General features: G+C 38.7%; 2 protein-coding genes across 7 annotated transcripts in view; one reads left to right on the forward strand and one right to left on the reverse strand.

Moving 5' to 3' along the window:
* Positions 1-8,889, reverse strand: part of SUGCT (succinyl-CoA:glutarate-CoA transferase) — a 747,074-nt gene extending 738,185 nt beyond the window's left edge. For all 6 annotated transcript variants that reach the window (XM_042914509.1, XM_042914495.1, XM_042914503.1 and 3 more), the window contains exon 1: positions 8,723-8,889. In XM_042914509.1, the coding sequence (XP_042770443.1) occupies positions 8,723-8,822 (100 nt within the window). In that variant the 5' untranslated portion in view covers positions 8,823-8,889. The remainder of the gene's footprint in view (positions 1-8,722) is intronic.
* Positions 8,890-9,011: 122 nt separating this feature from the next.
* On the forward strand, positions 9,012-11,242 carry LOC122205912 (M-phase specific PLK1 interacting protein). Its single transcript, XM_042914537.1, has 2 exons — positions 9,012-9,653; positions 10,721-11,242. The coding sequence occupies exons 1-2, from the start codon at positions 9,189-9,191 to the stop codon at positions 10,919-10,921; spliced, it is 666 nt and encodes a 221-aa protein (XP_042770471.1). The 5' UTR covers positions 9,012-9,188; the 3' UTR covers positions 10,922-11,242.
* The last annotated feature ends 9,842 nt before the right edge of the window (positions 11,243-21,084 follow it).

Here is a 21,084-nt window from a genome sequence, read left to right on the forward strand (position 1 = left end):
AAAAAATTTTTTTAAAGAAGTAAATATGTATAAAACAATTCACCTGTGCTTGACTACCACAGACAATGCATACATGCTTAGAGTTAAAAAGAAGATGATTAACAGTAACCTTTGGCTCTCATATGTGGAGGCCCTTTTTACACAAACAGGTTTGAGCAATGATGGAATGCAGAAAGGGCCACAGTGACCACCTGGCTGAACACAGCCCCATCAGTGACCCACCCGGAAATACCTATAATTCCTAACTGACCAGTGGGCTACTTATAACCAGACAGTTACCAAAAAAGGTAAAATTTCATACCTCACCTCCACTCCTTACAAGCAGCCCCCTCCCACTGTCTCATCGCAGACAGCCTCTCCTCTGCTGTCCTGCCCTCAGCTCCCATTCCATGTGTTCAGTAAACTTCTATCTCCTTTGTTCTGCTTCAGGTGAATTCTTCCACCTCAGGGGCCACTGGCTTCCACCCAATCATCACCCCACATTTGAGGGCCCCCATCTGATCAAGAGACCCCCCCATTTAGAAGGCACCACATTTGGTGCCCCCTCCACCCACATTTGGGGGAACCCTGCACGAGGAGCCCTGCCAGTCTGGGACTCTCCTCAAATTCTCTTGGGAATCTCTCAGGACTTTCCCTGGGTGAACCAGCTCTACTGCTCTTTGGGGAACTGATGACCTCTGTCAGGGGTTACTCCTCATGCAGGATTCAAAGCCCCAGGGAGAACCAGCCTGACGCCCTTGCCAGAAAGGGTGAGGGATTTCCCCTTTTGCCCTTCAGAGGGGAATCCCTCCCTCCCGCTCCTTTCTCTTTTCGACCCTTCAACAGTCTAACCCCTAGTACTCCTCAGATAACTGAAGGCCTTTGGCCAGGGCGGCTCTCCAGTGTGGTCTGAAGGTCTGAGGGGGAAAGCTAGAATTGTCCGAGCCTGGGAGAGTGAAGGACCTCTTTTCTCTGCTCTCTCATTCTGTCTCCTGAGGTCTGTTCCCAAAGTCTGACACAACTGGCAGGTTGCCCAGTCTGAATCCCCACACACTATGGACTGCCTTGGGACCCTTTCCTGACACTGGCTGACTCTGAGCCGCTGCTTCTTTTGGCCTCCACCCTTTTCCTCTGTTCCTGCAGATCCAGCTGCCATCTTGATCTGTGGGCAAACATGTTCCCACGCATCTGCATGGGTCTGACCCAGTCTGGCCAAACCGGTGTCTGGCTCTCCCTGTCGCCAGGGGACACCCCACCAGGAAGTGCCATGCCATTTGCTGCAACCTCTTGGTAATACACACCAACACGGTGGGATACCCCAAGAGTTGGTCACCCTGTATTTGCCATGACTTCTCTCCATGGTGGGACACCACCTGAAGAGTCCATCCCCTCCTATTAGGTCTGGTCCTTTTTCAGGTCAGCCCGACGCCCTGACTAAAATCCAGACCATGAGTCCGAACTCCATTCTCTTTGGCAGGACACCCCTTTGGGAATCAGTAGCTGGTCTTTCCGACGATGGGACCTCTTCTCTTCCTTCTGACTCACTCTTGGGCTGTGTTCTTAAAAGCAGGAACAAATTGGATCCACAAGGCCTGATGTTTCTGGGCCTTAGTACAAACCCCCTGATTAAGAAGTATGGCCCTTCCACAGAACGCTTTCGTATAATACTTTTTTCAGCTTGACCTCCTTTGCTAGAACTCTTCCAAATGGTTAGAAGTCCCATATCTTCCGACATCTTGGTCAGTTTCATGGCCCTAAATCAGCACCTTGACATAAGAGCCATTTGCAGAATGTGTTTGGCCAATAGCCAGTCGCTGCCTGACATACTGGATGCTGATTGCCTCACTGTGCTTCCTGCTAATAGATGTGGGGGCTTCTCCCTCATTCATTTCCCAAGTTAATGGCTATGATAATTTGGAGCCAACTGTCTCTGGTTAATCTATCTTTGAGGGGGACTTTAAGAAATATTCCCAAGCAGCTGCAGAAACTCCCTTTGTTTTGGGAAAGTTTCCTGTCTTCTCCCACCCCATGCGAACTGCCTACATTTTCATCTGATGACAGGAAAACATGGCATCTGCAAATCTGTCCAAATTGAGAAGCCAAGCATTAGGACTGGGGAGTCCTTTTTCTCTGCCTTCTAGTGGCACCTCACCTCTTCTGCCTCCACCTCCTCCTGTTTCTGCACCACTTTGGGTTCAGCCTACCTAACTGGTTCCTATAGCATCCTCAGTGCCTCCAGCACCATTGGCTCCTCCTTCTATCCTTGCAGAGCCTGGATCCTGCTTCAGATTCTGTCGACCTCTCTCTGCCCCTCCCCTGTTCATGCTCTGTGTCTCTCATTCTCTTTAAAATAAATAAACATTAAAAAAAAATACTTTCTGGGGCGCCTGGGTGGCTTGGTCAGTTAAGCATCCGACTTCGGCTCAGGTCATGATCTCACGGTCCGTGAGTTTGAGCCCCACGTCGGGCTCTGTGCTGACCGCTCAGAGCCTGGAGCCTGTTTCAGATTCTGTGTCTCCCTCTCTCTCTGCCCCTCCCCTGTTCATGCTTTGTCTCTCTCTGTCTCAAAAATAAATAAACGTTAAAAAAAAAAATACTTTCTAAGGTTCTAACAAACTTCTCCAGGTTTAAAACTGTAAACTGAAATTTCTGACTAATTCGGCTTGTTTGCTTGGTATGTTATATTCTGGTAGAAAGTCGTCACTCAAAATTCCTATTATTAAAGTATTTTGTGTCACAGAAAAAAACGAATTTTCTGTGTAGAAGCCAAGAGCACCCTTTTGGACTTAGACCACCCACTTCAGAGTTCCTCACCGGTGCCCCAGGTAAAAACTGACATGGGGACAAACTGATTGACTTTTAAGTGCACCCAGGTGAAACATAATTCAGTATTTAAACTAATTGAAACTTTTATTCTACCAAGATTTACTGAAGGCCAAATAAGCTCATGTTATTCCTGTTTCAATTTGTTAGCAAAAACATGACTTAAAATAATGGTGAATTTTGTTTGTCTCAAAATTTTCATAGGTTAAGATAGCTTTAAAAGACTTTGGTAACCTGAAATTGTACAGTTCCGCTTAGATGATAAATGGGATTGAATTCGTTGGACTTCTAGGTCTTTTCCAAATAAGATAAAATATTAACACATTGATTACTAAACATGAGTTTTATCTGGTTTTGACTTCTTATTTCAGAAAAACTAAGAATATTTGGGTACGTCGGAAAACATGCTTTGTGCTTAATTGATTCATAAATTTGCGATCCAAAGAATCTTGGTGCAACAGTTCACAGCTCACAATTGGTTACTGCTTAGTTTTCACTGGAGACTAAGGTTGCTAAGAGTTTACAATTCTGCTTTTCTCTCTGTTAAAAACACAAAGTTTCCTTGGATTGTTCATCGGCTCTTGATAAGAAAATGTAAACAAAGTTGTTTTCTCTTTTCTTTGCCCCGAAAAACCAGTTTCTATGTTTTGTCTTTATCAGGTCTTTAATGATCCATAATCCTATTTAGGCATGTGCTTTAAAACTTTCTAAGGTTTTAGAGGTGCCTGGGTGGTTCAGTCAGTTAAGCATCCAACTTAGGCTCAGGTCATGATCTCACAGGTTGTGAGTTCGAGCCCCGAATTGGGCTCTGTGCTGACAGCTCAGCTGGAGCCTACTTAGGATTCTGCGTCTCCCTCTCTCTTTCTGCCCCTCCCCTGCTCACGCTCTGTCTCTGTCTCTCTCAAAAATAAATAAACATTAAAAAAATAAATAAAGACTTTCTAAAGTTTTAACAAACTTCCCCAGGATTTAAAATTGTAAACTGAAGTCTGTGACTAATTCAGCTTGTTTACTTGATATGTTATATTCTGGGATAAGGACATCACTCAATATTCTGATTATTAAACTGTTTTGTGTCACAGACATAACCAAGTTTTCATGCCAATTGCATCATAATGAACTCTCACCAGATTGTTAACAATGTCTTTGTGATTTATATTGTTCTGATGCTCTTGCAAAATGAATTTTGTCTTCAAGGAGATTTATAAAAAGGGCTTTTGACAAATACAGGTATTTGACATCTTTAAGATCATAAAACTGAAATGGGTAAGAACCTCCAGAACTAACTAAAAAGCTGCATTCTAACTGAACAAGAATTAGTAACATGAAACTAAGTGAATTGGGGAAAATTACTACAGTTTTTGTAACTCTTGTTTGAAACATTGCTGGTTCTGTAACGTTTGCTCTTCCAGATTAAGGAAACTTTCTCTTAAGATATCTATGACTTACAGAAATGTGGTATTCATTTGTAAACAAATTGAAGTATTTAATTTTTCTCTCTATCTGAACCCTTTGAAGTTCAAAAAGTCTCAGTGAGTATCCTTTCTTCCATGGTAATCATAGTCATTTGCATTAAGTTCAATAAGAATCTGTTCTCCTTTTAACAGGAAACCATTGGAAACACTAGTTCTTTTACCAAGGTTTAGACTGGAATGCCATATCTGAGAAAGACATGCATAGACTCAGATGACCAGACAGCTTTAAGGAACTGAGGTTGACTTTATGAAACATGGAGTCATAAAGTCCCTTGGAAATGTTGGCCTGATACCCTGCTTACAGAGTTCCCAGCAGCCTTACCAGGTGAGTAAAGAATGTCACTTCCTGGCAGGTGCAGGAACCTCAGGATACTTTGGGGACCTCGAAGAGGAAATCGCCCAAATCTATACGTATTGGAGGTATGTCTGATGACAAGTATTTGGCTTGGCTTCTGGCCTAGAGAGGCTACTAACAGTTCAATTGAGATTCCTCATGAAAAGTTCCAGCGAAGCAGATTTTAAAAGATCTATAAGGCCGGGGCGCCTGGGTGGCGCAGTCGGTTAAGCGTCCGACTTCAGCCAGGTCACGATCTCGCGGTCTGTGAGTTCGAGCCCCGCGTCAGGCTCTGGGCTGATGGCTCAGAGCCTGGAGCCTGTTTCCGATTCTGTGTCTCCCTCTCTCTCTCTGTCCCTCCCCCGTTCATGCTCTGTCTCTCTCTGTCCCAAAAAATAAAATAAACGTTGAAAAAAAAAAAAAAAAAGATCTATAAGGCCAAATGCTATTCTTCCTGGGCTTGCATAAATAATTAGGCCAAGGGGCGCCTGGGTGGTTCAGTCAGTTAAGCATCTGACTCTTGGTTTCAGCTCAGGTCATGATACTAGGTATGTGTATCTAATATGTCAAGGCATTGTAAGACAGCCAGTTGGTTAGGCCTATACATACAGGGGTTGAACCACAGGAAAGATCCCCAAAAGTATAAATGTGGGAGTATATATATTATAGCTGCCCAATTGCCACCTTTCCCTGAGAAAGGCAGAAAAAAGTTAATCTTCCTAATGTAAGCAAATTTTCCTTAGGAAGAAAAGGGAAGGTCTCTGAGTTCTTACCCTTTGGAATGTAAATAAATGTCTCAGGGAGAGAAGATTAACGTTACAGAGGGAAAGATTAATTTTACAGCTTTACAATCTCAATCCTGAATGTCTCCAAGGCTCAGAGTTTTATACCTCTTTGAAATAGAAACATAAACTTCCTGGGAATTCTCTAACAATCTAATCTCTTAACAATCATTTAACTTCCAAACCTTGCCCTTTAATCCAGGTTCTGGTTTTCTTGACTTAGAAAGCTGTGATCACGCAGAAAAATGAATATACACACTTCTTGGTAATACACAGTAAAACAAGCCAAAATATTCAATATTTTCAGCCCTTGTTAATATCTGACACCTCCTAAAATACTGGCTTTTGTACTCTTTCTAGAGAGCCCTGGGAATTCCTCAGAGGTGCCTCAGATGCCTCTTTTCAGGGGAGCATTTAGAGGTGCATAGTGAGCAGGGCTCTGAAACCCCAATTCCTGCTTCAAGCACAGCCCATATGCTCTCATATTTGGGGTTTCCAATTATGTTTTTTAAAGATAAGACTCTACAAAAAAACAAAACAAAACAAAAACTTGAAATCCACTGGAAGAAAAAAAAAAAAACACTGAAAAATCTTAAGCAACCTAAATAAAAATCCTGTCTTACAGAAACAGACATGGTTCCATTGACATTTTCGCTTAAATTTCCTTGGCTTGGTACTCTTACTTGCATTAATGTGAAACTTATAAAATACACAACACCATAAAATTAACCAATTATTTCTGGGGCTCCTCATATTGTTCATAGGTACTCAGAAAGTTCTTGATGTTCTGTCTGTTGATGTCCTATGTACACAATGCCACTTGAAAAAAGACACTAAGTGTCTTCCATGAAAGCACCAACCTATCCAGTACCCAATTTTCTAATGTTGATACTCCCTAAACAGGGCTGCAATTCTTTTTTTTTTGGCGGGGGGGGGGGGGGGGGGGGGGGGGGGGGGGGGGGGGGGGGGAACCAAACCTCTGTTGCTCACAAAATAAGAAGTGCCCTTTTCTCTCCACAGGACTCAGACTTCAGGGGGGCAACTACCATACTCTCATATCTATCATCCCAGTTCTTCACTTTTTTACTTCTCCTTCCCCTCATCTCTCTCCCCCTGAACTCACCACCATACATTCAATACAAACAGATGCCTCAGACGGACCAGTTCAGGCACCCACATTGCAATTCCCATGCTAACACCTGAGAAGATTGTAGCTACACTTATAAAAAATCAGTATTAAGGCTATTACCTACTAATCTCTAAATCCAAAACAATATGCTACACAGCATTTTCAAAATTTTACATGTTCATTTATCTATTGCAGTTTCCAAAGCACAGACTAATAGTCAATTCATATATCTTTACGTAGGAAAAAAAATCTCCTGGGATTCAAGAAGCCTGAGTTCTAGTCGCACCTCTGTTTGTTATGTGAACTTAAGCAAGTCAACTTGACTTCTCTTGGGCTATTTCTCATCTCTAAAAAGGCAAATGGCCTATGCTCAGAAGTGATCCAAATGGAATATGGAGTTTTCATATAATTAAGAACTCTCACACAATCCTCATATGTATCTGCAAACCTGGTGAAGGGTACATTGTCATGTATAATCTACCTGTCAAACATTCTGCACTGTATTTCTTTCCTTTACTCATCTATTTTTTTTAACATTTATTTATTTATTTATTTATTTTGAAAGAAAAAAGAGAGAGCGGGCTTGCATGTATGCATGAGGGAGATGGGCAGAAAGGAGAGAGAATCCCACGCAGGCTGTGCTGTTAGCACAGAGCCTGACACAGGGCAGGGGCCCAGGAACTGTGAGATTATGACCTGAGCCAAAACCAAGGGTCAGAGGCTTAACTGAATGAGCCACCCAGGCACTCCTCCCACCCCATTTCTAATACAATTGCATACGTGTAGAAGATAGCAAGACACCGCTACAGGGAAGATCGTTCTAAAAGTGTAAGCCAAGTAAAAAGACAACATACGGTATTTTAATCAATTCTGCAAATCATTTGCCAGTTATAAAAAAATTAATAAAGGTAATTTTGGCCTCCAACACCCTCATTTTTCTGCTTCTCTCCCCAGAAAAGTAGATTGGTTAATTTTACACGACAGGTATCACTGATGATGTCGTGACCGACCCAATCGTTTATTCAATAAATACCTGACTGCTCAATTACCAGGCATTAAGCTAAGCACCACAGACAAGGCACAAAAGTTAAATTTTTGGCCAAGATAGAAATACACAATAAAGTAGATAATCTGGGTCCTCACGCCTTCATTGCGTCACAAGGCCTTGATGGCATTATCCTGCCCTGATCGATTCTACAACTTGGGTCTAAAGGACAAATTTGGTGAACAGAACTTGCTCAGAATAAATAACAAAAAACAAAAACAAAAACAACCATTTGTGTCTCCACTTCTCAAGAGGGATGGAAGCTGAGAAGACAGCACGCTCTTCGGCTAGCCATGTCACCGAGCAGTGACAGAGAGGCAGTGAGGAGTGACAGCTGCAAGGCGTACAGCCTGGAAAGGAGAGGTCCCCGCTACCCGTTAGGCTGTGATTTAATGAGTCCTAAAGTTCCTTAAGATTCTGTTTCCTGCGAGCTGATTTCAAAAGTCATGGTGGACTATCATTCCCAAATTCTGAGGGAGTAAAGAAAGTTCTTTAAAACGGTAGTCAATTTAAACTACATTTTCTAAATAAAATTCTGGGACAGGTGTCTGGTACAAAAGCGTGTTTTATTATACAGTAGGTGTCGTTCCTGAATTAGCACATTCGTCTTTATAACCAACAGTTTGTGAAACAGTCAAGATTTTAAAAGCTTCGGTCAAAGTTTGCTCTCTGAAAATCAGCATCTGCCTCGGAGCCGCCTCCCTAACCCGCTTCCATTTAACAAGAACAAGGAAGGGGCTGAAGTCCGATATGAGTTACCACAGGCTCTCCCCCCAAGTTATGCAGAGATGTATTCTGAAATCCTTTCTGAAATGCGGCTGGGTGCACCTTTTTAAAGTTACTTAAACTCGGGGGACACAGGGAAGGGGGAAGGGGCAGAGGCGAGGCGTCCACCCAGTACGATCGCGCAGGGGCGAACTCTCGGGCCCTCGGCCGGGAAGCCGGGCAGGTGACCCCGGGGCGGCTGCGGGCGCGGGGCCAAGCCGGCCGCGGGGCCAACGAGTGAGGGCCCCGGGAGATGGGAGAGGCCAAAGGGCGGGCTGCGGGGACAGGAGACACTTCAGGAAAGCGCGGGCGCTCTCTCCATGGCGCCGCCCGAAGGGGAGACAGGGGCTGGGTTCCCCTTCGCCGCCCGGACCGCGTCTCGGAGGGTACCTGACTGCGGGCGGCCGGTCCACAGCCCCCTCCCGCCGCCCGGGCCGAAGAGAAGGCGGGTTCTCCGCAGAGCCGCAACCTTCGCCAGCGTCGCCAGCATCGCGCGCCTCTCGGTTAGCCTAGGACCCTGCGTGAGGAAAGAGCACAGCGCGCGCGCCGTTCGCCGCCACTGGGGGCGCCCGCGAGCACACCAGGCCCCGCCCCCAACTGGGCAGCCCCCCACTGGGCGGAGCTCCGTCGAAGTGCTCTGGATCCCTTGTCACTGCGTCCGGGAGTTGTCTAGTTAGTCGGTCCCGACCGCACACCGCAAAAGACGACAGAGCTCTTTGCTGGAGCCGAGGGTTCGGCCTTTCTTTTGTTCTTTTTATTTATCTTTCCTTTACTTCAATCCGCTCAATCTCCACCCAATTCAGTAATCCACGTTCTGGCCTGTGCCTAGCGGAACCCTTGTGACACCGGAACCAATATGCTGTACTGCGCTGAAAGGCAGAGGACTGTTTTGGCGAAGGACCACCGAGTCTCTGAGAAGGGTTGGTCGGGACAGTTCCGGCGGGAGAACGCGGCAGTGAGGTCTTCGTCTTCATCTCCTGATATGCACCGACAGAATTTTCGACCCCCGACTCCTCCCTACCCCGGCGCGGGTGTAGGAGGTTGGGGTAGCGGGAGCAGCTTCCGGGGTACCCCGGGCGGAGGCGGACCGCGGCCGCCCTCCCCTCGGGACGGGTACGGGAGTCCGCACCACACGCCGCCGTACGGGCCCCGGTCTAGGCCCTACGGGAGCAGCCACTCTCCGCGACACGGCGGCAGCTTCCCGGGGGGCCGATTCGGGTCTCCGTCCCCTGGCGGCTACCCTGGCTCCTACTCCAAGTCCCCCGCGGGGTCCCAGCAGCAATTCGGCTACTCCCCAGGGCAGCAGCAGACCCACCCCCAGGTAATAATAGCCAGCGTTTGCCGAGCTCTTACTGTATGGCAGGCATGGTGCTAATAATCCCTTTACATGGATTATTTTGTTTAATCCTCTATGAGGTGAGATACTATTGTTGGCCCTGTTTTGCAGATGAGTAAACTGAGGCTGAGAGAAGTTAAGTAACTTTCTTTAGATTATCTTAAGTAATAGAGCTGTACTTTGTGTTTCTAGAGCCCTCCTGCTTTGAACTAGTACACTGCCATTCATACATAGATTTCCCTAATTCCCTCCCCTTTGCCAGGGACCTTGCCAGTTCGTGTGTGTAAATTATTCTCCGGGGGGGGGGGGGGGGGGGAACGAATGACTCACCAGCATAGAGTTCCTCTGAGTTACTGGGTTCTAGCCTGGTGCCATTTTCTTACTACCGGTACCTTTTTTAGGCGAGGGCGGCGGGAGGGGGTTAGGAGCTTCAAACGACACTGTCTCCTGCTCCAAGCCTTCTTAAAGGAAAATCGGTGATACTGGAAGTTTCCCATTCTCAGTAAGTGAATTCAGGAAGGCCCAGGGGGTATTTCTGATGTGTCTAGGGTTTCTGTCGTTTAAAACTTACATGGTTTTCTAACTTTCCTTATACTAAACCAACCTCACCCCCTTAGACTCTGGTGCTTTATAAAGAGATAAAATTTCGTAGGATGTAAAGGTTCTAGAAATTTTGAAGGTGTAAGGTTAAAAAAAAAAGTTTTAATTTCCTTTCAGAAAAAGATGAAAATTTTGAGGAAAAATTGAAATATAATTAATTTCTTATTTCATCACCAACTGATAGTTCTACAGAGTTACTACACTAGAAATCTAGAAGTATTTGAAGGTGACAGTTGGCATGGACTTATTAATAAACAGGTATATCAAACTGGCTTAAATACTTTTAGGAACAAAAACACTAGATTAAAGGAAGAACCGACTTTGCAGTTGAACATGTTTGGGTTCAAAACACAATTTTTAACTAGCAATGTGATCCCCACTAGCTTTAAAAAAAAAAAAGTGCCAATTATCTCTACTAAACATTTTTTTAACTGATGATTTTTTTTCTAAAGGGTTCTCCAAGGACATCTACACCATTTGGATCAGGGCGTGGTAGAGAAAAAAGAATGTCTAATGAGTTGGAAAGTTATTTCAAGCCTTCAATGCTTGAAGACCCTTGGGCTGGCCTAGAACCAGTATCTGTAGTGGATATTAACCAACAGTACAGCAATACTCAAACATTCACAGGCAAAAAAGGAAGATACTTTTGTTAACATTTCTGAAATTCACCGGGAAGCTTCTTGTGACAGGAACATCTTGGACAAAACTTTTACTTGTGTAATTAAGTTGAACCCTAAGATGGTGACTTTGAATAATTAGTTGGGTCTTCTTGGTATTTTTCATCATATCAAGTATTGTTGATAATAGAGAAAACATCCAGTAGAATAATTTGCAATATTTAGCTCTTTGGAAGTGCCTACCACATTTTAGAAGATTTACAGTTTCCAGATATTTAACGTTCATGGTTATATAATGGACATTTGTCTTTTCAATGGTTTTTCCAATGTTTTAAAATAAAACATTTTGTCTTTCTAGATATATTGTGGTTTTGTCGTATGCTAAAGAAGTGGAATTATCAAAATAATGCCTGTAATCACTTGCTTAGAATTCATAGATAAATATTTTGCATACTACTTTTGAAAGTGAAATAAACCATCCTTTGAGCTGTAGATAGTTCTATATTTGTTCATAGGGAAAAAGGGTGAAGGAAGAGAACAGAAAAGAATTCTACTCATATTTATTATAACCATTGTTTGTGCATAGTTATGTAATGCTTTTGTAAAAATGCATTGAAACTTTATTGAAAGTCACAGAAACCCACTTACACTTAAAGAGGGTATTTATTCTTTTTATACTCATTTAACTAGAAAGGGCAATGATAGACCTATTTCTTGTGTAGCTAGATTAAAGTGTTCTGTATCTGAATTTCTCAACATCTCAATATTACGGGGCCATCTTCTCTTGAGCCAAGGAAGATGGATACCAGCAGTCTGAAATCACTTCCATTGTGAAGAGAACATTTCCTAATACCGTCCATCCCAAGAAAGACAAATTTGTCATGCCTGATTGATGTTTCTATAGTCTTGAACCAATAATTATGCCCAAGGCAGTGAGGCCTTGAACTATTGACCTCCCCTATAACAAGACAGGGTCCCATAATCTTCAGCCCTGCTAGGCCTGCCTGGATTAGAATAGTGGTTTTCCAAAGGAAGGGATGCTACGTGTATATACCTGTATTTCTCCCGCAAATATTTAAATAAAGCTAAGTTTTCTAACATTCAGGCTTTTTAGATGTTTTGAGATCACAACATGATGAAGGTAGAGCTAGTTAAAATTCTTTTTAAACATACCCAAAAAAGAAACATCTAAAAATGAAAAGGTCACACACCTATTTGAGCCATACTCTGTTCTGTTAGGTCTTTGGCAGAGGCAAAGAAGAAAATGAGAAGGGAAGGAGTTTAGCTTCACAACAGCCAGGACTGTTTGTACCAACTACTAGCTGATTCAGTTATTTAACTTCTCTATGCCTCAATTTTTTCATATGTAAAATGAAAATAGTACCCATGTCATAGAGGTATTGTGTTTGAGGATTCAATGGGTTTATATGTGTGCAACTCTTAGGCCAGAGCCTGGCACATAGTAAGCACTCAATAAATGGTAGCTATTACTTTCTCATTCACCCCTATAGAGCCTCAGCTCCTAGAATGATGTCTGGGAAATAGTAGGTGCTTAATAAATATTTGGTGAATGAATGTAGACCTTCTGATTATAACTACTATATTGCTCTGCCTTGTCTCCTCTATATAAAAGGGATAGTAAATTAGTAATTTTCCCCAATATTTTAAAGGAAATGTCTTTATTCTTTAACACATTGTCTTTCCAGATTATTTGAGGTCATGATGTGTGATGGAAATTAGAGCAAGTAGAATACTTATAAATCTTTTAATGAACTTTATAGGTAAGATATACTATCTTCAGGAAATGACATTTGGAAATAATTATTAAACCACCTCTTAGAGATCACTGGGTTATTGGCAAAGATGAAAAAGGATGTCAGGAAGAATTTTGTGCCAATGTATTCATATCATATTTGGAAGATACACAAATTGTAACGGTTCCAATGGTTTATGTGCATTTTATTTCACTATAAGTGTAATGTTAAAAACTAAATGTAAAATTTCTTTCTTGCCAAGTACCCAACATCTACTTCCAGGGGTCTGACCTTTTCTGACTTTTCTTAAGAAAAACTTTTTTTTGTCCTCAGGGAGGGTGCATTGCTATTTCGCTCTAGTTAGTAGTGTCTTCAGATATCCAAGTTCTTGCAACATTGATAATTTGGTTTGTTGCTATTATTAGCCTATCTTTGTTTAGCTGAATGAAAGGAATTGATCATTCTTTAAAATGAAAAATAATTGTTTTCTAGCGTTTCAAAATACACATTTTTGCCTCCATAGAAATGCTATATAAGTTGGAAAAAGTTTTAGTTAAGTATACATCCTGAATATTCAGATAACTAAAGAACAGAAGTATAATCTGTAGTGGGGTCTTCAAACAAGGGTGTGTGTACTTCTGGGAGTCTTCAGCCTTCCAAGGGAAATGCAGGCATAAAAACCTTTGCAGATCCTCAATTCCCATATATACTCTTTGTTAAAATGATCTGCCTAAAGAACATTTTCATGTTTGGTGAATTGTGCCAGTTCTCCTTTTTATCTTCTGCCTTTTCATAATAACCCTTCTCCCACTTTACATAAGAAAACTATGGCAGCTTGTGTTTTCCAAAAACAAGCCCAACAATATTTCAGGTCCCACATACTCTTCCAGAACCTTGCACTACCCCATCAAGATGTGGAGTTACATCCCTTCCCTTGCAACCTGAACAGACCTTTTCTGACTGCTCTATTTAAAATATGGTGGAAGTTAATTTTCATTGTGAGTGAAGTGTGGTCTTAGAAATGGGTTATATTGGCCAATGTGGAGATTTTCAGAATTCAGATGTGTGGTCAAGTAGGAGATAGTATAATGATAGTTCTTATTTAATGACCTTGCCTTTTTTGTTTCCTGATCAAAAATTCATTATTCCTGTGGGTGAATCATGTGAAAGTAAAGCAAAGAGCAAGAACATAAATGAAGGTAAAGGTACCTTATTTTTAGGTAACAAATGATAAGATTATTTGCCTCATCTATCTTAGAATATTCGAAATTGGTACAAAAACATGATGGGTTTTGATAAATGCTGTCAAGCAAACTATTTTCACCATTCTCAATAATGGTAAAGAGCCTGATAAATAATGTCTCAAACCTGTCTCAGTAGCATAATTAGCATGATTTCAAGGAGGAAGAAATTAAAAGTTCCATGTTTATTTCTGACATACTAATATTAGATTTTCAAATGAATAGATCACATACCAAAGGTAAGTTCATGATTGTATATTTTCCAGAGCATTTTTCAGATTTCTTAGGAGAAACTTATTAACCTTTGCCAGTTCATTATTAGATTTTGTAAATCCTTATTAATTTTTTACCTAGCCCAAGTCTCTTCCTTATTTCCTAAGCTTTTTTCATTCTTAATATGTATTTAGGTTTAAATTAACAAAACTATTAACTATTATGGGTTTTATTATAAATAAAACCCATAATAGTCATCAATATACCTGGCTTACTAGTGATTCAATATAGTTTTTACCTCCTAATTTCCACAACCTAATTTTTCATCTAATCTAAGACGCTATTCTGTGATTCACTGTTACACACCACTTAGTAAAAAACACTACCCACTATGATATGCCATCAATTGTAAGATGCATCCCAGTTTCATAAATGTTAAGATGTGTATCTTAGTTTGATAAAAATACCATAAACAATAATCATAAAAGCAGAACATATACTTATATTGGTAAATGGAATAAGTATTCCCAAAATGTACACTAGGACATAGTACATTTAACTTTAGAAAATCAACTTTATTTAGTTATGATTAATTCTTTTATATTACATCCTAATTTTGTAAAAACTATAACTTTCAAACATACAGTTTCTAATCTATATAAAATTATCCTCAAGAAATCTGTGCAATTTCAAATTTTGTGGGGGTATTTTTACTCCATTTTATCTTAATTTTAAGCTCCATGAGCAAGATGACTCTGTGAAAGAGTTATAGATAAGTCTTAGTAATAAACATCTTTGGTTAACTTTCCAAAGAATTGAGAAGGAAAATGGCTTGAAAATAAGGTCTTTAGTGAGGGTAGTTTTCAGCTCTTTGCTTTCAACAAAATTGAAGAAAGCTTAATCAGATTGTCAATTAAAATCATTAAAAATAATTTGATGACAGACTAGTTTATAAGTTTTGGCATATAACTTAAAAGGAATTCAAGAAATGAGTGACATCACTACAACAATTCTTTCTATCCCTTTTTACTATATACGTGAATGAATTTTCTTAGCATTTATACATACGTATATTTAACATTTATACATTATATATTATATATGTATACATTTTATATATTATATATAGTACATTATACATAGAAAATAGTAATAAAATAGATGTCTTATTCTAGCAATTAGCAATATTTATGAAAATAAAATACAGCACTATCCTCATTAAGATACATTTCCAATAAAACTTAATGTTATGTTTTTAATAATTTATTAAAATTAATATTTATGTTTTTATCATTTGAATAGTGATGATAATCCAAACAACAATCTTCAACACTTGGAGGTTTATAGTTATTAGAAATATATTTTTTTAATTTCTAAAAATATTTTTTATTTCAGTAAATGTTTTTCATGTATTTTGAGTCAGAGATGTATAATAAAGTATCAGTAAAAGACTATCAAGCAATACACTATATTCCAATGAGATAAAATTACATGGGAAAGTATAATGGAGATATAATTTAGAAATAAAATAGCATAAAATTTCAATAACTTTTAAGGAGTAATGGTGAATATCAAATTGCTGTGATGTATCAGCTGGATACCTTTGTAATTTAATGGACTTAGCTTAAAATTTCAATATTACAGAAATTACTTCCTTTACGATAGAGAATATATGACCAAAAATTTTAAAGATCTCCAGCAGAGGAGGAAGAAAGTATAGTAAACCATAAATCCAAAAGAAATCAGGGAAGGAAAAAAAAGTAAAAATGACAGTAGTAAGTCCCAATGTATCACAATGAATCTAAGAAAAATAAAAATTTGTTTTAAAGAAACATCAGATTGGATTAGGAGAATGGAATCAATATATTTGCTGGTTTTAAAAAGATACATCTAAAAGGGTTATAAAGGGTTACAAAAAGATTCAAATTCACAATCACAGTGGGGATTTTAGCACATCTGTACCAGACATGGACAGACATATCAAGCAGATGTGGAATTTGTAAGGATACAGACAAAACAGAGGTTATGTGTATATATATGTACATTCTTTCCAACTACACACAGCATATAATTTTATATGTTCTAAATGACAGAGTGCAAATTTCAAAGATGTGATTGATATGCAGATCAAGTTCTCTGACAAAATGCTTGATAAATTTAAAAATAAAAAGTACCCTCCATCAAAAAATAAAAGGATAAATCAGTGAAACAGAAGGCAAACTGTAGAGAATGTTAAGAAAGCAAAAGCCTATTCTTTGGATAAGTGAAACAAAAATTGATGAAGGTGGGTTGCCGGGAGGGGGGGGGGGGGTGCAATGACAGATGAAAAAACCTAAACTATTAACCTTTGGTGTAATATCAGAAACTATGCAAAAAAAGAAAAAAAAAGACTGTAAGAAAACAATAGCAATGGAAGTAATCACCTAGAAGGATAATGCAATAGTGAAATAAATCATCATTGCATCATCCTTTTTTATTGCATTGCCTGAAGTACTGCATCATATTTTAAGAAGATATACAAGAAGTCTAGAGACAATCCATGCAACCATTTTTTTAAGCTTTCACTGAGCACAGTTAGCAATTTGTAGTTTTTTATTTTGCATTCATGATGGTAAAGAAAAAGGTATTTCACAAGCCCTCTGGATTCTAACCCTAACTATAAATTTTCAAATGAAAATACCCTAGAAAATTTTTCCGAAATTCAAGAATCAGTGAGTGGGCAATACATTTCTAAGGACAAAGGAAATATGTAATCCATATAATTTGTCATCTAAAAGGACTTCATTACAATACTGTCTCGCAAGAACATCTTTTGTGTTCATCAAAATTTACATGATCTAGTTTGTAAGACAAAATTTAAAGGCAGATGCATATTTAAAGGTGATTGAAATGAAATGATGTAAAAGTGAAAAATTGGATTCACCATTTTAATTAGTGTTTACAAATCTACAAGTGAAAATGTTTTGCCATTACAAAGCACAGAAGATAGCCATTCTCTTCAAAAGTGTGACATCAAAGTCTTAGACTATATTGCATTTTGAAGATGCAAGTGTAAGAAGAACCAGAAGTAATACTAATCCAGAGCCCATTAGAGATTTACTTGAAATCTGGAGTCAAGATTTATAAGTTGAATATGTTCTAGGCTCATGACAGTTAAGGAATGTCTATTATATTCGAAATACACTACCAGTGTCTCCTATATTAATACCATGAAAACAAAGAAAATAACAAAAATTGGGATTTGCTATGTTTATATTTTTATTCAAATTTCTAATAAAGTGCTTCTAACTATATATTCTGTACATTTTGATAAATAACTTAAAATACATCTAAAAATTAAAAGGATGTGTTGGCCCCAGATAACAAATGATGTTTATTTTTTTCTGGTATATTGAGGATTAAGATGAAGAAATTCTATTACTACTGATAGAAGCTTTGAAAGTCATTCAAACATAGTATGGCCAAAGCATTTGAAAACAGTTAAAATGAGTAATTTTTTAGAAAAGGACATGATCCAAATTGACTCAAAAAGAATAGAAAGCAGGAATAAACCAACAGCCATTATACATATTGAATTGATAATGATTCTCCCCAAAAATGACATCAGACTTAACCAAACCTTCCTGGAACACCTAATCCCTGTATTACAAAACCTTTATCTAAAAAAAAAAGAAAGAAAAGAAAGTATCCAACACAGGCTACAACCTTGGTATTAACTTGATCTCAAACCTGGCCAAGGACCTATTAATGGAAATTGTACAATATTTAACTTATGAACATAGTGGTCAAAAATCTTGAGCAAGATACCACACTAAAGTAATTACAAAACAAGTAAAGTGGGGTGCCTGAGTGGCTCAGCCTGTAAAGCATCCAACTCTTGGTTTCAGCTCAGGTCATGATCTCAGCTTCGTGGGTTTGAGCCCTGCATCCCACTCTGTGCTGGCAGTGCAGAGCCTGCTTGGGATTCTCTCTCTCCCTCTCTCTCTGCCCCTCCCCTGCTCCCTCTCTCTGTCTCTCTCTCTAAATAAACTTAAAAAATATTTTAAATAAGTAAAAATATTTGTCCATGAATTTATGTTTATTTAAAGTTATGATAGGTCAATTCACTCACAAATTGTGTATAATAACCTGACCATGAACTCAGCATAAAAATATTTTTATTTTTTTTTATTTTTTTAACGTTTATTTATTTTTGGGACAGAGAGAGACAGAGCATGAACGGGGGAGGGGCAGAGAGAGAGGGAGACACAGAATCGGAAGCAGGCTCCAGGCTCTGAGCCATCAGCCCAGAGCCCGACGCGGGGCTCGAACTCACGAACCGCGAGATCGTGACCTGAGCCGAAGTCGGACGCTCAACCGACTGAGCCACCCAGGTGCCCCAAAAATATTTTTAAATCTTACTGAATAAAGTATCTGGAAGCCTCCTTGCAAAAATTATTTTTGCAAATAAAATAAGAGAATTAAAAGATGAGCTATTTTCTTCTGCAATATATAACCTAGAAAAATACTTGCTGTTGTATTTTTTTTGCTGAGATATAGTTAAGAATGTTCTTTGCAGTGATGTTTGTAAGATCAAAAGATTGCCAATAATCTAAATGACCATTGATAGGAAAAAGGTTAAGTTGTAAATTTGCAAAATGTAATAGAATTCAGCAAATTAAGCTACAGACACAAATAATTTTATGTAAAAATAATTTTATGTAAAGAGCAAAAAAAAAAAGCCATGTGATATTCTTTACATGAAAATTTAAGTCTGCCAAATAATAAAGTGTATAAAAATATGAACGAAAGTAAGAAATCCTACTCATGATAGTAATTATTTTGGGGTAGGGAGATAGAAGCTTCAAATGGATTTGGGTGGATGGGTAGATGGGTGTATATTACAAGCTATCAAAAGTTGGAAAATATTAAAATCTGCCCCTCCCCCACTTGTGCTCTGTCTCTCAAAAAATAAATAAGTGTAAAAAAATTTTTTTAATTAAAAAAATCAATGTAATTCATCATATTAACAGGCTAAAGAAGAAAAATCATATGATCTTATCAATATAGGCAGAAAAAGTATTTGACAAAGTCCAGCACCCATTAATGATTAAAACTTTCAACAAACTAGAACAGAAAGGAAGTTTCTCAAACTTGAGAAAGAATATCTACCAAAACCTACAGCTAATATCATACTAAATGGTGAGAAAAATAAGCTCCAACCAAGATCAGGAACAAGGCCAGCATGTCCCCTCTTACCATGGCTTTTCAACACTGTACTGGAAGTTTCAAAAAAAAAAAAAAATTAAAGGTGTACAAATTGAGAAGAAAGAAATTAAAACCTATTCACAAATGACACTATTGTCTATGTAGAAAAGCACAAAGAATCAAAAAAAAAAAAAAAAAAAAAAACCAAAAAAAAAAAAAAAACAAGACAAAACATCCTGGAATAAGCAATTACAAAAAGGTTGCAGTATACAAAGTTAATAGCTTTCTTGTATACCAGAAAGATTAGAATTTGAATTTAAAAATCCAATATAGCTTACATTAACACCAAAATAATAATAGTAATAATAATAAATACTGAGGTATAAATCTAACAAAATATATGTAAGATCTCTATGAGGAAAACTACAAAACTGGTGAAAAACACAAAAATTTGAAATAAATGGATATACTCCATATACACAGATAAAAAGACTCAATATTGTCAAGATATCAGTTCTTCCCAATTTGATTTATAGATTCAATGCAATCCCAATCAAAATGCCAGGAAGTTAAATATTGACAAAATGATTCTAAAGTTTAATTGTAAAGTCAAAGGACTGTAAAATTTAATTGTAAAGGCAAAACAGCCAACACAATATTAAATAAGAACATAGTTGGAAGATTGACACTATCAGACCCCAAGACTTCCTATTAAGCTACAATAACCAAGACCATGTGGTACTGGTGAAAGAATAGACAGCCAGGTCAATAGAGCAGAATACAGACACCAGAAATAGACCAACACAAATATAGTCAACATCTTTGATGAAGGATCAAAGGCAATTCAGTGGAGAAAGGACCGTCTTTCAACAAATGGTGTTAGAACAACTGGACACAGACCTTACACCTTTCAAAAAATAATAATGAATCATAGACCTAAATAGAAAACACAAACCTATAAAAGAAGGTAACTTACAAGAAAATCTAGGTTACCTTGGCTGTGGTGATGACTTTTTAGATACAGCACTAAATGCATGATCCATAAAAGAAAAAGTAAGTTAAACTTCATTAAAATTGAAAATTTCTGCTCTGCAAAAGACAATGTTCAGAAAATGAAGAAACAAGCCATGGATGGGGAGAAAATACATGCAGAACAATGAGATACCAGTTGTAATGGGTAATCCAGTGGATAAAATCCAAAACGCTGAAAACACTAAATGTTTACAAGAATGTAATGCAACAGGAACCCTCATGCATTGCTAGTGAGAATGCAAAATGATGCAGCCACTTTGGAAGACAGTTTGGCATTTTCCTAAAAAAACTAATTGAACTCCTTCCAAATGATCCAGTAATCATATTCCTTGGTATTTACCCAAAAGAGTTGAAAACTTATGTCCACACAAAAACTGCACATTTGTATTTATAACAGCTTTATTCATAATTGCCAAAACTTGGAAGCAACTACATGTCCTTCAATAGGTAACAAACTGTGGTACATCCATACAGTTGAGTTATCCAGCAATAAAAAGAAATCACTTATCAAGTCACGAAAAGTCACGGAGAAAACTTAAGAGCTAAGTGAAAGAAGTCAATCTGAAAAGCCTACACATGCTATCATTGCACTGATGTGACATTCTGGAAAAGGCAAAACGATGGAGACAGTTAAAAAGACCAGTTGTTGCAGAAGCTTGGAGGGATTGGTGGGTGGAGGGAAGAATGAATAGGTGAAGCACAGGGGATTTCTAGGGCAGTGAAACTATTCTCTATGGCACTGTTAATGGTGGATACATGTCATTATACAATG

The sequence above is a fragment of the Panthera leo genome, chromosome A2 (assembly GCF_018350215.1).
Source record: "Panthera leo isolate Ple1 chromosome A2, P.leo_Ple1_pat1.1, whole genome shotgun sequence".
NCBI lineage: Eukaryota > Metazoa > Chordata > Mammalia > Carnivora > Felidae > Panthera > Panthera leo.

Excerpts from the sequence above, each read along its gene's own strand:
- LOC122205912 (XM_042914537.1), top strand. The coding sequence starts at position 9,189 with ATGCTGTACTGCGCTGAAAGGCAGAGGACTGTTTTGGCGAAGGACCAC. Across the intron at positions 9,654-10,720 it reads AGCAGCAGACCCACCCCCAG|GGTTCTCCAAGGACATCTAC; the intron begins GTAATAATAGCC and ends TTTTTTCTAAAG.